General features: G+C 45.5%; 2 protein-coding genes across 3 annotated transcripts in view; one reads left to right on the forward strand and one right to left on the reverse strand.

Moving 5' to 3' along the window:
• The window catches only part of SCAMP1 (secretory carrier membrane protein 1), a 114,134-nt gene extending 109,144 nt beyond the window's left edge, over positions 1 to 4,990 (forward strand). The window contains exon 10 of the mRNA XM_089909048.1: positions 1 to 4,990. Within this exon, the coding sequence (XP_089765174.1) occupies positions 1 to 80 (80 nt within the window). The 3' untranslated portion in view covers positions 81 to 4,990.
• LHFPL2 (LHFPL tetraspan subfamily member 2) overlaps positions 3,629 to 17,280 on the reverse strand; it is a 24,736-nt gene continuing 11,084 nt past the window's right edge. Inside the window, exon 2 of one of the 2 annotated variants that reach the window (XM_022594319.3) lies at positions 3,629 to 7,335. In XM_022594319.3, the coding sequence (XP_022450027.1) occupies positions 7,079 to 7,335 (257 nt within the window). In that variant the 3' untranslated portion in view covers positions 3,629 to 7,078. Of the gene's footprint in view, positions 10,487 to 17,280 lie in introns of both variants that reach the window. The other variant, XM_089909050.1, reaches the window with a different exon arrangement.

Below are 17,280 nucleotides of genomic sequence, written 5' to 3' on the forward strand. Positions count from 1 at the left end.
TAATTCATATCCATCCTTTAGGGACAGTGGACCCTAGAAAAATATACAGTAATCAAGAAAAAAATTACGTTTATTTTTGAAATCTCCAGACCAAGGCCTAGCTCCACACATGTGGGTAAGTACCTGCTGCCTGCTCTTCACAGCAGTGCTAACTTATAAATAGTCTTTGGCATTTGTGTGTGTGTTTGGAGAAACTTTAGTTGAAAACAAATCCTTATTTAATTATTAGATTGGCTATGAAGAAAATAGGCCTCTTATGTAATCATAATAGCTGCTTATCCTGGATGAGAGATTATTTATTAATTTATTTTATAATTTATTTTTTTATTTAAGTATAGTTGATTTACAATGTGTTAATTTCTGCTGTGCAGCAGTGACTCAGTTATACACACATATACATTCTTTTTTTTTTTTTTTTTTTTTTTTTTTTTTGCGGTACGCGGGCCTCTCACTGTCGTGGCCTCTCCCGTTGTGGAGCACAGGCTCCGGACGCGCAGGCTCAGCGGCCATGGCTCACGGGCCCAGCCGCTCCGCAGCATGTGGGATCTTCCCGGACCAGGGCACGAACCCATGTCCCCTGCATCGGCAGGCGGACTCTCAACCACTGCACCACCAGGGAAGCCCTCCATTCTTTTTTATCTTCTTTTCCATTATGGTTTATCCCAGGATATTAAATATAGTTCCCTGTGCTGTACAGTAGGACCTCGTTGTTAAGAGATTATTTATAATAAGAAAACAAAACTGTCATTTTTTTTACCACTGTCATATACTTGATGAATTTTTAGTTTCTGTTTTCAGGATTGAGCAAATTGGTATGTATGTTGTCATCTTGAAAAGTATGGAAAATTACCAGGTTTTCCTCTGAAAGGGAGCAGTGTTTTTATCAGTTGTCATCTTACGGTGCGGTCTTTTTGGAGTTGAACTTGGAGGTTATTCTAAGTTTACTATGCAGAGATGTTGGTGTCCCCTGGGGGTTTGTGTTAATGTTGCCTTCTCACCCGGTACATTCTTGGTAGAAAGAAACTACAGCTGTTTGAGAATGTAGACTTTGGTGTCAAACCTGTATTTGAGCTTTGGCTTACTAGCTTTTTAATGTGGGGCAGATTACTTAACCTCAGTTAAGTTGCTTGGGTGATAGTTAATGTATTTGTAAAATGAGGATAATAATCGTTTCTACTCATAGGGTTTTGATGAATAAATGAATTAAAAGAAGTGCTTAGCCCAGCACCTGCACATGAAAAGTGCATAATGGTTAAAAATTCTTATTGTCTGTCCATGTGTATTGAAGACTCCCAGATCTCTGTCTCCAAGCCGGTCTTCTCTCCATGGTATATTCCTAGCTGCGCACAGGACTTTGCCATTGGCAGCCTAAGCTGAAGCTTAACACCTTCACTGTCTCTGTCCCCGATGGATTCCTGATGTAGGTGATGGCACCACTTTCTGCCTAGTGCCCAAACCACATGCCTGGGAGTCGTCCTAGACTCTTTCCCCTCCTCCCCCGACTGCTTCCAGTCAGTCCCCAAGCTGTCCCTTCTTTCTCCCTAACTCACTTCATCTCGTTGTCTTCACTATCTCCTGCCTTAATTCAGGCTTCCTTCTCTTGAGAATAAATTTTAGTGGTTTCTCCCAAACACAGGCACTTGGTGGACTGCTTGCATAGGTATTAGGTTTTTCAGGATATTTGGCTATAAAAAGCCATAAGAGCTACTAAGAGCTACAAGTTATTTGATTGATTTTTCTTTTCCGTGTGGTTTTACTACTTCCTCTTATTCATTTATGCTTTTATTTACATCCTGTGTATCTAAGCAAAATGAGCTGTTCATGTCTTAAAGAGTTATCTTGCAGAGCTCTCCAGGGTGAGGAGGAAGCTGTAAGGAAGAAGATAGCAGGGGCAGCAGTGGATGGCCCCAGCCAAGTGACTAAGCAACCAGATAGGGCCCTGAAATCAAGACAGTTATTGGTTCTTGCTGCTTTGGAGAGTAGGCTGAAAGTTTGCTTTGATGCTCTTATCCTTTAGTGTTTGAGAGTCTAAAAAGGTACTGAATTATTGGAAGCTACCGAAATAACCCATTTAAAGGAAATGCCCAGAATAGTCAAGACTCTTACTATGTTAGGCAAAGGCTTTAAGGTGAGCTAGGAGTAAGTTGAATGCAGTGTGTTCCAGGAAGATCGGTCATGGAAAGTTGATCCGGTAGCAAAATTGCTAATGATGAAATGGGAAGCACAGGTGAAGGTTACCCAGCCTGTGCCGCAATTTAAAGCCAGGGTCCTTTCTCCTGTGGATTAACTTCTGAGGAAGATGTAACAAGAGCTGAAAAAGCAACTGAAAATGTCCAGTTTTGCTTGGATTATTTAGATCATAAATGGAAGAATCTTGCCTTTATTGATTTGGGTGATTTTGTCAGTTTTAATTTTGATTCCTATTAGAAATCAGGCATGTGTCAGGTATGTTTAGAAGCCAAAGCATACAAGTAGTTTCAGCTGTCACAGGCCCTAGATCAGGAAAATAGCTATTTTTGTATATTCTATCACTAAGTGCTTCACGTGATACAGAGTGGGTAAGAGTTTATGAAAAGGGTTGTTAGCGTCTTCTTTGAGTTTCTAAATTAGAACTCTGCTTCTAGATGAGGTTTTTTATGGGCAGGATTACGTTCAGGAAATGTGGATGTGAACTACTCCACGACTGGCTTTTAACTTTGGTATTTTTGTTGGAAGGGGTGACTGTGTCCTTCTGTTGACTTTTCCCTTGTTATACACATTTCTTTACATTGTTTATAAAGCTTTTTAAATCCTTTGAAGCATTTCCATATTTCTTTACTTTAAAATATCTGTATAGTATTTGAGAGGGTTTTATTCCTCCCTATTTATAATTACATCAGTGCTTCTCCAAGAAAGAAACATATACTTATCTTGAAGTTAAAGCTAACCTAAGGTAGGTGTATATATGTTACCAGTGAATGGCACAGTTAAAATACCTGAATATCTTCTTTCCTGTCATCACTATTACATATAAGTTAGTCTTTCAAATTTGATTGGTAGATATCTTCTTGATGAAATGATACACATCATATTGAAACCAATATACTGAGACTTGAATCAGAATGAGTTTGCAAAATCTGGTTTAATTCATATCTGGGGAGGGGAGGGGAGCATGTTGTGAAAATACATACGCACAGGAACCTAATCAATGCTAGACAAATAATGTATTAGTTTACAATATAACAGGATAAGCAGAAATTCAAAGGCTCACATGGAGTCCATCAGCGGCAATACAACTTTATATTTGGCTCAAGTGGCTGCTGAATATCAAGTGGTGCTGAGTTCCTCCAAAGCACCTCATGACCCCCCAGTCTTGGAAGGAGTTTCACCACAGTCTCAGAAGAAATCCCAGTCGTGCTTTTATTTCTTTTGGCCCTTGGGAGTCATTGCTGCCCAAATACAAACGCAGGCCAGGGATTTCCAGTGGCCACGTGTTATTGCACAGAGAGGTCTGTTCTAAGCAGACCCTTACGGCTAAGACGGTGTGAGATTAGCCCTTAAATAGTGGTCTAGCATTAACGTGGTCTATCAAAGCATGTTAAGAAATAGCTCCTTAGTGATTAGGTACCAGCTACTAGTTATCACACAAACAGAAAAGGCAACGTGGCAGCTTCACATTTCACATGAAAGACTAGCATTAACTGGGCCTGTCTTGCTGGCTTAACTTTCACATAAATCTAGTGATTATTTTAATTTAGACCCAGGAAAAAATGATTTCATACCAGTCTTTTCTTCACATAGGTTTGTGTAGCATTAAAATTGTTATGGGTTAATGACTAGGCCATGAAGGCAAAATGTTTAACTCTCCTTTGCCAAAACAGAAACAATCTCTGTTCTGACTCCTGTCCAGTTTCCAAAAAACAAAACATACATACACCTTTGTTATTGCACATCTTTCACACAGACTTGTGTATGTATAATATACATATATATTTTTTAAATATGCTACACATAAAAAAGACTATGGCACTTTACAGAATACATGTTTAGCAAAGATCACTACACCACAGATGTTTGATAACTATACAAAAACCCTTACACAATTAATGTAACATTGTTGAATCAGCACACAGGTTTAAAAAATCCACAGACTCCAAAGCAAACATTTCTGCCTTCTTGGAGTTCATTGAGAAGCCCAGCCCCATCACAAAACTTTAAGCACAAACGCAGGCGAAAAATAAATAAGACTTGCTGGTAGTAGTAATGGTCCAGGTATATTAGATTTTTAGACTGAGGCGCTTGATAGAAATGTATTAGAAAAATAGCTGCGGGTCAACGATTGTCTAATTGTTTTCAATCTATTTCCTTCTAACACATTCCTCCTATGCAGTGGTTTTTAAACAGCCATGCAGTTTTTGTCTAGACTAGCCTGATTTTGATATTCCATCTATCCCAACTGAAGCCTGGCTAAATGGACTAAAGGTTGAAAAGGCCCACATTACCTTTCTACTCTTTCTCTGCTAGAGAAATTTCATCTCTGCTCTGCTCAACAAATCAGTGTTTAAGCAGCTTTTAGTGGTTTGCGGTTTTGTGTGTGTGCATGTGCTGGTTTTTTTTTTTTTTTTTGGTCTTCTGTAGCATTCAGACTGATGAAGTAAACACTGTCAGGTGACTTTCTTCTGGCCAAGAGAGGTCACGTTTTCGCTCATGACTTCTGTTACCAGAGTGACCTAGGAACATCCCGCCCTCCACCGCCCCTCGGTGAAGGCGCAGTCAGGCAGTAAAGATGATGGACGTGCTTAGAGAACCCTCTAAGCTTTATGACTTGTCTGCGAGGAGAGTGAGAGTGTAAAATTAGTGTTGTAACGTGGGTTCTCTGTCTTGTATAGAAGAAGAAGTAGGGTGAATCTTGTGATGATAAATTTAAGAAAAAAAAATTGGGTTTTAAATTATTTGCCTGATGGAGGGAGTTGCTTTTTTTTAAATGAAAATTATTGCCAAGGGTTAAAAAGCAATGACTGTGATGGCATCAGAACTTGGTTAGAGCATACAGATGCACAGTAAGGGACAGGGGTCCTGTCCAGTGGCTGCCATAACCTATTATTTCTGTGTGGCGTCCGACACAGTTATTGTTTGTGTCCTGAGCCCTTATGACAGGCTGCTATGAGGATACATAAGGATACCCCTTGAAGGATACCCCTTGAGGATACCCCTGGAAGTCACAGATGTACATCTTGCTTTTACTCTGAACTTTGGTCTAAGAATGGTGAGCTCATGAAGACCTGGTTCCATGCCCCCGCCTTCCTGCCCTTTAGCTCATTATCTGTGAGATAAACATGGTTTCTGGTACAGGCCGAAGGCTAGAATGGAATTAATTAAACTGGAATGGAACAACTAAAGCAATTACTTGTTGTGCAGCAAGGCATGGTTTTAGACTCACACAGCTTTAAGATGATTTACTCAGGGCAGTGTTGTAAAATCTGAATCGGGGTTCTATGCCTGGTGGTGCTTAGCACATTACAATGCCTTGCCCAAACAAGGTTCGTAGTTATTTGTTAAATTTTCAAAACAAAACAAGCCCTCAAGTAAGCAGATTCATAAGCCTAAAGAGACCTGTCCTTTTAGTCCTTCCAGAAATTTGGCAGGTCCACTCCATTTGCTTAAATTGCAAAGAAGTGTTTCTATCGCATTCTGCAATTCTGAAGCTCAGGATAATACCAGACTAAGTTCTTTCTGGTCACTTTGATTTGTTCCAAAGTCAGTCTGAAGTGATGGCTAATATCATTTTCCTGAATCAATTATGTTGGTGATTTATAGAAACTAGATTAAAAGCCCCTGAATCCTTTTTAATAGTGGTGTTTCATTCATTCTGTAAACAGGTATAGGCAGGTGCTATGAGCTTGGTCTAGCTCTCATTTTGCATTAACTTTCTGTCTACTCTGTGCTTTCCTGAGAATGAAGCCTTTGATGTAACTCACCAGTTAGAGCAATTTAATGTTATTTCAGTCTGCTTTCAGGACCAACACCAGTAACTAGAAAAACTTAACTCCCATCTCTAGCTCCTTTTTCTGCACAGAATGCCATCCTGCTGCTGCTGGGGGGTAGGAATACAGCTGAATACAGCATGGTTACCACACAGTGGGAAAAGGTCTCCCTGCAAGTGCTGAGATTCTGGCAAGCTCTCCCAGTCACCAGATGAATGAGCCACAGCTGGCTCGGAGACCTCTGTCCCTGGAATCAGGAAACAGAGTGAGGTTTCCTTTGGCAGTCAAAGCGCTAGTCCTAGCCCTAGAAGAACAACATGTGATCTCCAGTGGAGGAGGAGACTGGGCCAGTACTGGTGCTAGCCTGGCTGCTGGGGAGTGGAATGAATTTGTCTCCACTAGCAGGATTTTGTACTTTTATTCTCATGATTGGACAGGTCCTTATTCTTCCTTTTCTCAAATTTCTAAACTCTTGGAGTGACAGATCAATTGATCCACCTGACTCTGGAATTCAGCCTAGAATAAGTCCCACCACAGAATTCCACACTGTCCCTCGGGTCAGCTAAGCAACCGACAGTGTCTTGCTCGGCCCTTCAGCGCACATCCTCTCCCCGGTGGGTGTGCAGTCTTCATTGCAGTCTCCACCTGAGACAGTTAGAAAGAACTAGGAGGAAACAAAAGCACCAACCCCCAAACCTCACTCTGAGGCAGAGATGCTCACAGGCATGCAACCTGTGCAGAAACGTCTCTCAACAGCCTGCAGATCTGGCCAATGGTCTCTTCTGTTACCAGAGAAACTGCTGCTGTAATGGTTTAGACCATCATCCTTCCTTGAGGCTTGGGGGGAGATGGAGTCGGACAGAACTTAACTGCGTGTCAGGGTTTATGTACTCTTTTCACGTCCCATCCCTTACAGTTTGCACTGTGGCCCTCCTGTGCAGTCACTCTGTGCCGCTGGGTGTTGCCTGTCGTTGGTCCTGGCGAGGCTCAGGGCCGTGGAACGTGGCTTTGGTAGGTAAAGGCTAGTTCTTCACTTGATTCAGACGACAGAACCGGAAGTGAAGTGTTTCACAAGGTTACGCGAGCAAGAAAACGGCATTGATGTCTCTTCCAAACTAAAGGAGGCAGATGAGGTTTTTCCCCTCTTCGATCTCTTCTTGGACTTTGTCACTGGAGGTGGCAATTTCTGCTTGTGCGGAGAAGACGGCGCAGATGAAAGTGAGGACCGTGCCCCCAATGGCGGTATAGAAGGCCCAGCCCAACGAGCAGTCTCCGGGTTTGTAGGCCGATGCGTAGTGTCCGCAGTAGCCTATGGCCTTCTGGCAGCCCCAGCCAGCAGGGTAGAGTATCAAACCCAGGATAAGGAAGAGGCCTGCAGGGCAGAAGAAAGAACAGGTGAAAGCCCCACGGCTCTCCAACGGCAAGTGGGTAACGGCACCAGTCTGTGTAATGGCTACTTGATTTGCCTGCTCTGGGCAATGGCATCGGTTCTGCAATAGCAAGTGTTAGGGACTGTTTCTAGGCAGCTAATCTGGCCTGATCAAGACAATCAATCACTTTAATGAAAATATTTTTAGCTGCTTTTGTACATATTGGAATGTGAACCCACTAATAATTTCTCTTCTAGAAAAGCAGGTAACCTTGTTACTACTTCTTCCCACAGGGCTCTTACTGCAGGGAGCAGTTAGTTCCCTTTTGGTCTGAGGCAGAGGTTGGCAAACTAAGGTCCAGTGGGGTCTTGTTTTTGTAAATGGAGCACAGCTATGCCTATTCGTTTATGGACTGCCCATGGCTGCTTCTGTGCGGGGACAGCACAGGGAGAGTTGCTGCAGACCCTATGGCCTGCAAAGTCTGAAATATTTACTCTCTGGCCTTTGGCAGGAGAAGTTTGCCCACCCCGGTGTGAGGGAATTCACGGAGAACCATGGTTAAATGCGACAGACCACATCTTAAGCTGGGTGTCATGCTTTAAAGATAAGCCCACGAGGAGTCTGTTTGCTGGCATCCACCAGCAACCAACCGCATACCTAGGACAGAGACCTTCTATGTTTACATATACGTTGAGAGGCCACTTGCAAACTCCGTAAGAACCTTTGGTCCGAGTGCTTTCAAGTAAGCTCAGCTCTGAGGAGACACTAAGAAGCTCTGTTTCCACTGTGCTGACGCCACCACAGCACTGCCATACTAAAGGCCCATTTTTCTCTCCCTCCGGCTGCTCACTGTGAAATGGAGAGGCCTTTTTCCTGCCAGCCCTGAGGGTTAGGAGCTACTCCAGGGCGGGATAAGGCAAGGCAAGTGAGGCACAGACAGTCGTTCTCAGGTGCCCGCTCTGTGCCTGCGGCAGCCTGGGAGGGAGCGCCTCCCCGACGCACGGGAGAAGCTGCCTACAAGGGCGTCCGGATCCCGGGACCACGAAGGGAACTGAGCGGCCTCAGGTCTTACCGACAAAACTTTCTTGGTAGAAAGGGTGCTGCGGGAAGAAGATGGCTTTATTCGACGTAGCAGGAAGAAACAGTTTTCTTTGAAGAATGTCACCTACGTAATCAAGATTGCTAACGCACAGTCAAAAAGACCTGTTTTTTAGATACATTGGACTAGCAGTTCTGTCCTCTTAATTTAAGCTTACTCTAAATTCTCTTTTCCTACCTTTACTGAAATCCTCTGGGGTTACCACATCAAAGCTTCCTAGGCATTTACAGCAACTTCCTGACAAAAAGAACACGACTGCATTTGTGCTAGTACTCGGTTTGAGGAAGGTTGTGTTTCAGACCACAGATCACAGCTGTCATGGAGAGCATCTTCTCCCCGATCATGGCACTAGAGTGGGTTTTGGGGTCTGATTGTCCCTACTTCCCAAATTAATCCCCTTGTTCTCCTCTGAAGGCCTCGCGGGGCTTTCTAGCAGGGGTGGAACAGAGGGAATCCATTTACACGCTCACGGTCTGAAGAAGAGCGATTCACAAAAGAAGTTCTTCTAACTGTGCAGCCCTTATTTCTCCGTAGGTCGGGGTGCTGGGAGCCAGGTGGCGGTGATCCGTAGCCAGGGAAATGCGATCCAGTGTTGGGAGGCGTAAGTGAAGGGAGCAGCGGCCCAGACACCTGGAGAGATGCTGTTAGAAATGACCGGGCGCATGGAGCAAATCCTCCCGAGGATCAGGCCGCCTGTGGAGAATGCGCTGGTGCTCTGGCATAGGCACAGTCCCGGACCAGCAATCCTGGTCTGGATGTCTGGCTAGAAGTCACATAGCAGAAAGGCCCCTGTAGTCCCTGTGTGAGGCTAGGACACAAACCGGCAAGATGGTGGACCACAGCAACAACTCACCAGGTGGTCGGTCACTTAGTAGTTAAGGTCTCTAGGTTTGGAGTAAGATAGAGGTCTGAATCCAAGCTCTGCCATCTATGAGCTGGGTGACCTTAGAGAAGTCTTTGAACCGAAGTATGATTACTCACCTGTAAAATGAGCTAATCCTTAACTCATAAGGTGGGTGTGAGTGTTACACAGTCTGTAAAGAGTACTTGCTGTGTCCCTAACAACAGCCTGGAACACAGACTAGCGCTAGGTAACAGGTTAAAGCCCTTGGCAGGCCCCTTCCATGCAGAAGCAGAAGCAGTGTAAAGTTTACCAGTTATGAATAGACAGGCCGGCCTATTGGGGGGGTGGGGTGGGGGGGGGTGGATATTTTGAAAGGTGTCATAACTGGGGGAGAGGAGGCTACAATTAGTACCCTTGAAAGAATAAACTATTCTCCATCTGAACAAATGTAACTCAGCTGGGGAGATCTACGATGACTGAGCTAATTCTTTTGTATTTCTAAGCCTGTGATAAATCCCGATTAATTCCCACCTTGTTCCCTAGGAAACCTCACCCAAGGCACATGGAACCTTGGGAGCTTCCTCCCTCAGGTCCTAAGTTACTGCGCTGGAAACCAGACACGCAGCCTGTGGGCAAGGGAGTATTAACAGCTCTCCCTTTTAAAAGGCCAGAGTGTTTATATTTGAATATTAATTGCATACATCGTTTGCATTATGTGGCTTAAACAAGTCCAACTAGTAAAATTAATGCATTTTAATATGCATTATAACCCTTGAATTGTAAGGGTTTCTCTTTATGGCAGAATACTTTGCTTAACCACCCTTCTCTAGAGTGGCTGTTAGCAATTTACATTCCCACCATCATCACAGCAGGGTTCCCTTTTCTCCACGCCCTTTCCTGCACTGGATAGGGGCTAGGGACAGAAGACAGAAAGCACAGAGTCTGCTGTCACATAGCAGCTCTGCCACCCTGTGCTGGGCTCTGGCTTGTAGGATGCACAAAATAATGTGGCTGTCTCAGATCCTTCTGGGAAGCCAGCAGTTTTAAAATGACTACTATTTTAATATCATCAGACCCCTTTTTTCAGAACACTCAGGAACATTCACCCCTGTACTTCTCCTTAGCTGTCCTCTTTGCTGGTAGCTCAGATAAGGTTCCTGAGGTGCTTCAGGCCTTCTTAAAATCTTGTGGCTGCTACTGGCCAATCGATCTGTGAATAAGGACAGCAGGGAGACATCATAAAAGGGTGCCATGCTTAAGAGTCTGTCAAAATCCTCAGCTTGACTATTTATAAGCCCACAGGGCAGTCCCCCGGGAGGGTGACAGAAAGTGGCTCTGTTACGGCTGCGAGCCCCGGTGCATGCGATGTACGCCCAAACGACAGGCTCCCAACCTGGGCAGCCTGGCTGGTGGGCCTCTCCTCCCAGCACTCACCAGAGCTGCCCCTAGCTTGGTTAATGCCATGAAAACACAAGACAGTCGGAGAGAGAAAACAGCCGGCCTTCAGGTGAGCAAGGACAGAACAAGCATTTGCCATCTTTCTAGGTATTTAAAAAAGGCTCTTCTACCAGAGGAATTCCAGAAATGTTCACGATTCAGGTGGCCACACGCGGCCCTCACCTCACCTCACCTCGCCTCGCCTCCCGGACCGGTGCAGCTTCCGAGCGGCCTGGGCGCCGGCTCCTGGGCCCTAACGAGCACTCCTTAGTCACAGCCGTCATCTCAACAGGTTCTCTCTGCTTCCGAGTAAAATTATCGAGAAGCCCAGAAAGGTTTCCCAGCTCTCAGAGTAAAATCCAGTTTTCCCTCCCTGGCCCTCGAGGTCCTCCGTGCCCCAGCTCCCCGCGCCTGCCTCTCTTGCCCTTTGCCCTCTGCTCCGGCCACACACCAGCCGCGCTCGGGCCTCCGCTCTTGTTACGCTCCTCTCGCCTGCACTGCCCTTCTTGCGGACAGCTTTCCAGCCACCTTCAAGTGCCACCTCCTTGGTCTTCTGGTCCCGTCTATTTACAATTCCAAACACCTGCCTCTCCCTTAACCTGCTATCCCCCTTCCTTGCTTTATTATTTCTCCTTAGCATTTATTACTGACAAACAGAATAGATTATTTTGAGTCATATGAAACTGTCAATATTTGTCCATTTTTTACCTACAAAAATGGTCATTTCACGTGGTTCAACCTGACACTTCACTTAGTTATTCTGATTGTTAATGCACCTCCATTCTAAACTTCAAGCTCCACGAGGGCAGTGCTCAGAAAAGTGCCTGGCACAGAGCAGACGCTTAATAAAACTTTATCAATGTCAGCGCAATTTGTTTTGCAATACAGTTTTTCTAAGCCATAGTGCCCCTGGGGAGAAAGAGTAAAATAACTTTGGCAGATGCCAATCAACAAGAATGAAGTTATCCCAGCAGGATCCCAGGGGCTAGAAGCAAACATACGCCCCAGATTCCAAATAGGCTTGATGACACCTGCTACCGAGACAGAACTGAAGTCCACGACTTCTTAGATGGGCACATCAGACAGCAGGCAAGAGAACACAGTAAGACATATACCAAGTCTGCTGCAAACGTGGCGTGGCTTTTCTAGTCATCAACTTGGAGTGCACCAGGGACTGTCAGCTGAGGTGTGCTCTGGATTGAGTTTCACATAAGAGCCACACCAGACAATGGTCTGCTCTCCCCCGCAGCTCCTGAAGTGAGGCCAGCCTATCTCTAAGACCTTTCCATCTCCTTGCCTTAATGCATCACCGTTTTCGTTGTGTGTGAATGTGTGCTGGGAGGGTGGCAGAGAAAATAAGGGACGAGGCCAGTGGGCATGTCATTTCCTTCTGAGTGGCATCTCTTCCTGGTGCCTGGCTGAGCTGCGACAGGCCCGGCTGGGAGGAGGAGGAAAGGCAGGCAGGATGATACTGGCCAACTACCCGAGAAAACAGCCGCCACTACAAGAAACCACAGGCAGTTCAGAGGGCCGGTAACTTCTGCAGTGGCTCGACTTGATGATACCCAAGAAGGTACCATTTTTCCCAACCTTAAGAGATATCCTCTCCCTTGTATCCTGTCTTTTCTCTTGCTAACAGCCTCCCAGTTCATTGTACCAAGAGGACTAGAAGATGCCAGCATATGCTCACCATGGGGTCACTTGGGGGATGACTCAACCTTATCTGGGGAAGAAATTAATTAAGGAAGAAACTAATGAAAGGGAACGGGTGGTTAGTCACTTGGACTATTCCACAGATGCCACACCAGGCTGGAGACAGAGCCCAGACAATTTACCAAGGCTCACCATAGGGTGCTGGCTCTCTCATGGGCACCAGCTATCACACTGCAACACCCATCATGTCCCTCTGCCATTTTAGTAATATTTTCCCCGACCTGGAAGGAGCTTTCAGACTCGACCCTGGATTCCCAGCAGTTCTATCCTGCTACACAGGAATTTTTAGAGTCTGTGGGTGACCTAAACACGTGGTTTGGGTTTAATTCAAATAATTAAGACTCCATGAGCTCTGAAAGGGAGAGGGCAGGAGCTGTGTTTCATGGCTGAGTTTCCGGTGCCTTAAAAAAGAAGGTGCTAAAAAATAAAATGAATGAAACACCCTGGGAAAAGTAATGTCAGAGTCTTCCTGATCAACAGTCAGCACTGACTGTGATTAGACCAGCCACAAAATTATATATCTTAGGTAATTTTCTTGCTACTGCCTTGAAATGAAACAGTATGTTATCAAATATAAGTTTTAATCAAATCCCTTAGGTGGGGGAAACAACCTCCATAATCTTGCCAAGCCTCCAATTTTGGAAAGACTACGAGTTGCTGAATACAATAAATAATATTTTACTTGTCTGAAGGTGACCACCTCCAGCTTTAAGCGTCCGGGACGCTAGGAACGGGGAAGCCGAGTCTGAACCACTGCTCTTCAGCCTGTGAAGGAAGAGTGCGGAAGGCTCCGTGGCTACTTCACAGGCTCCCTGGCTGTGTCGGCCCCGACTCCCTCCCTGCCAGTCTGTCACCCAGTCACCCCACACTTTCACTACCTGCTGGCCAAGGGAACGGACTCCAGGTTTCTTGCCTTTCGTGTGTCACCCACTGTCTGTACAGAAGGAGGCCCTTTTTCCTGGCCTGACAGGTGAGAACTAGAGGCTGGCCCCTGTTGTACAGAAGAACAAGTGAGTCTTTGGACATCATACTCCCACCTTCCCTTCAGACAGGCTTCCAGACTAAATAGTAAAGACTGACTAGACCTCAGTTTGCAAAGGAAATTTTCTAAGGACGGGAAGAAAAGATGGCCGTCTGTTACTGCTACCAGCAGCCCGTGGAGAAGCCCCCAGTGAGGGACGCACACTCAGCCTCCACTAGGTCATAACAAGCTCATTCTGAAGCTCTGAGATATCCTAATACCTCTGGAGAGCGAGTTCACAGCGGATAGCAGGCTTAGCATCATTTGATACGTTTGGGCTCCAACTAGGTCTAACTGAGGACCTGAACAAGGGGTCTCACTCATGCTGACCCCTTGGGCACTCATCCACCTGGAAATACCCTCCCCCCATCCCAGCCCAAATGTCACCTCTGTGTGACATTTGTCACCACTTCCTGCCAGAATGTTATTCTCTGTGTGCTCCCACTGCCCTGTGCACATCCCCCTTCAGCTCTTTATCATATGTTATTTTTGTATATTCAGCTCAATTTACTGAGTTACCCACTAAGTGGCAGGCATCATTCTCGGCCCTGAGGATAGAGCAAGGCCCTAGCAGAACTCTGAACCCCTTGAGGGCAGAAAAGCTTTATCCTTCTTGATTTACATCACAATTTTATCTTTAGCATTTACCACAGGGTATGTCACACAGTTAACCTTGGGTAACAGGTCAAGAGTTCAACTTATTTCTGGCTCTGAAACAGCCACTGACTCATTTAGGAACACAGCAGGAAACCATCTAACTATCAGACATCCATTTCCCATTCAACAGCTCTGGGGGGAAAAAAAAAAATTCACCTGGTGGTGTTTATCCCTATCAGGTCTACCCTGTGACTCAGACTGAGCTCCAGTCTCTGAGGTGCTCAGCTCAGCTGTGCCAGGAGGCTGCCCCTGTCACTGCACCTCCTGCCCCTCAACCTCTGGCCCAGGCGGCCATCTCTCTAACGAGAAGCAAGACAAATCAGATGGGAGAGTGACTGGCTTCCTGCATCCCATCCCTATTCTGGGACACAGCTCAGAGAGCATTCCAGCCTTACTGGGGGTGACAGCTTCAATCAGCAAGTTCAGAAAGTACTGACAATATTGTGGTAAAGGAAAACTAAAGAGACAGGGCAGTGCTCCTTGCAGGATCATCTGCCAGTGTCCTGCCTCCACACGGGAAGCCATGTTGGTTGTCCCTTCTCGGTATCCCTGGCTGGTCTTCCTCACCTTTCCAATCTCTGAACACGGGAGGGCCCAGGGCTCAATCCTTTGTCCTCTTCTCCACATTCTCCTGATTGATCACACTCGGTCCCACAGTTTTAAATACTGCCTCTAGGCTGGCATCTCCTGAATTTTGATCTCCACCTTTAACTCCAGATTTGCATATCCAACTGCCTACTTGACCTCCACTTGGATATCTAACAAGGTACTTGAAAACTATGTCCAAGCCTAACTCTTGATTCCTACTCCCCACTTCAGAACCTGGCCTTTGCCCTGTGGACCTCATTTCAGCAAATGGGAGTCCAATTCTTAGACCTGCTCAGGTCAAAACCCTTAGAATCCTTCCTGACTCCTCTCTTGGGGCCCACATCCCTCTGCGGCAAAGCCTACTGGCCTTCATTCCAGCTGCTCCCTTGGCCGGAAGAGCTCTTCCTCCTGACTGTCCATAGGGCTAACTCCTGTATCTCCTTAAAGTGTTTGGCTGAATCTCTCCTCACCGAATCCTACCCTGATGACCCTATTTAACATTGCAGCTTCCCTCCTTATCATCCCAGCATACCCAACCTCTCTCACCCTGGCTACTCCTTTTGTTTTTTCCTTCCATAGCACCCATCACTTTTTAACATACTGTATACTTATTTGGTTTATTGTGTCTCCACCAGCTTGAATGTAAACCCCACGAGGACAGAGAACTTTGCGCAGTTTTTTCTTTATGTATCCCAATTGCCTAGAACAATGTCTGACGTGTAATAGGTGTTCAGTAAATATTTGTTGGATGAATGAAAAGATAGAGTGCTATGATGTGGATGGTTACATTTTAAAATGGAACCATTTTAAGTGCTTGCCAAGTTTTCTAAATGGTTGGAGGAAAAGCTACATTCGATAACGGTGAATTCCAGGGGTCGGCGGTTTTGGCGAACAGCACGCCAGCCACACTTACTAATGAAACACACAAAGGGACCAAACCATGGGACTGGCCTCCTACTTGACTGCAAGCACTGAATATCTCCTTTCTGGCTACAGAAAATAGATCTTTGTTGGGAGATGACGCAGAAAAAAGCAGTAAGTCAACTAAATGTAATAAGTTTTCAGTAATCTAGAGATCATCTTAGCCTCAAAACTCTGAAATTGTTTCCAACTATGCTTGGCTGCGGTGACGACATCTATAAAGACATGCTGTGGCTGACTGTGGGAACTGCCCTGGACACCAGCTGGGAAGGGAGGTGCAGTGCAGGGCTAAACCTGGAGAAGTTCAGGAAAATGGCAGGTGGCAGAAGGGTACACCAGGGGGAATGAGGAGCGAGGTGGACCATGGCCGTATGCAGAAGCGGTAAGGGCGGTGTCTAGAAGCAGCGTGAGCCTGGAGAATGGCGAGACCGACAGAAAGTGCCGGCACTGAAGGTAGGAATGTAGAACTGCTGACGGCCCAGGAAAATACCCACTCCCATCAGCAGCCCTGAGGACAGTGTCATTGATCAACCGCAGGTGCAGCGATGGGGGGGTGGTCAGGGGAGGGAGAGGAGGTGATTCTCTGCTTCCAAGAGGAATAATACGTTTAGTTATTTAACTCTAAGTCTGGGACCATCATGTGGTACAACAACTGATGTAGAGTGATACACAACAACCCTAGGCCTGCTAGTTAACATTTATCTGTATGTTTACCTCTCTTTTCTGTCTAAATTTGAATTTTTTCCCAAGTCATCTTCCATGCTGACAGGTGGAAGTCATTTTGGCAGTCCCTAATAGCTATTTGAAAGTCGTCAACTGTTGTTAGGTAGGGACCTTTTCTCTTTCACAATACCCTAAGGCAAACTGTCAGGTATTATTAAGACTGTGCTTTGAGGAAGGCACCATGTCAGACCAGCGAATTTGCCATCAAGCTATTCTCTTTCCAAAGATCACAGTATGAACCTCCTGTGCAGGGACTTTGGAGACAGCCTCTAGTGGTCATTCTCACTCACCAAGGCAAGGCTGAACTAGGTCCTCTACACTCTGTTTTAAGAAGAGAGGCAACTCAGAATTTCATGGGTAAAAAGCTTAAATAAAAAATTACAAGTAAATGGTTAGCCAACTATCTGGAAAATTATCCAGAACAGTGATAGTAAAAAACTAGGAATCTTACTGTGACATACTATGCATTTGTCCCATAATAGGACAGCACTGGCTCCAAGGTCTCTTAGATGCCTCAAAGTATGTATATTTGGCTCAGATGAACTCCCGCTGGATTATAAACTGGACAGCAGTAAGGAGTGTGTTCTATTCCTTGGCTTCTACCTCCATCTCCATCCCAAATCCAACACAGTCCTCTACACATACTGTGTTGTTGACCAACTTCACAGGTCATTTCTGATTCCCATTTCCTTTCTAGTCTTCTCATTTTTGGAAGAACCTTTTGGAAAGATCTTCTATGGTAAAAATGGTAGATGCCAAGCAAAGATGACATGGAGTTTAAGCTATAAACACCCTCCCCCAATTTTACACGTTCACAGCTGATACTTTAAAGCTGGAAGTTTATACAGGTGACCAGAGCCTCTTAACGATCATAATGATAATTGTTACAATCACAACGGCAGCAGCTAAGTGCTAAGCACTACAATGTGCCGGGCACCCGCTAA

The sequence above is a fragment of the Delphinapterus leucas genome, chromosome 3, assembly GCF_059928025.1.
Source record: "Delphinapterus leucas isolate spDelLeu-1000000601 "Yukka" chromosome 3, BTC_Dleu_Yukka2, whole genome shotgun sequence".
NCBI lineage: Eukaryota > Metazoa > Chordata > Mammalia > Artiodactyla > Monodontidae > Delphinapterus > Delphinapterus leucas.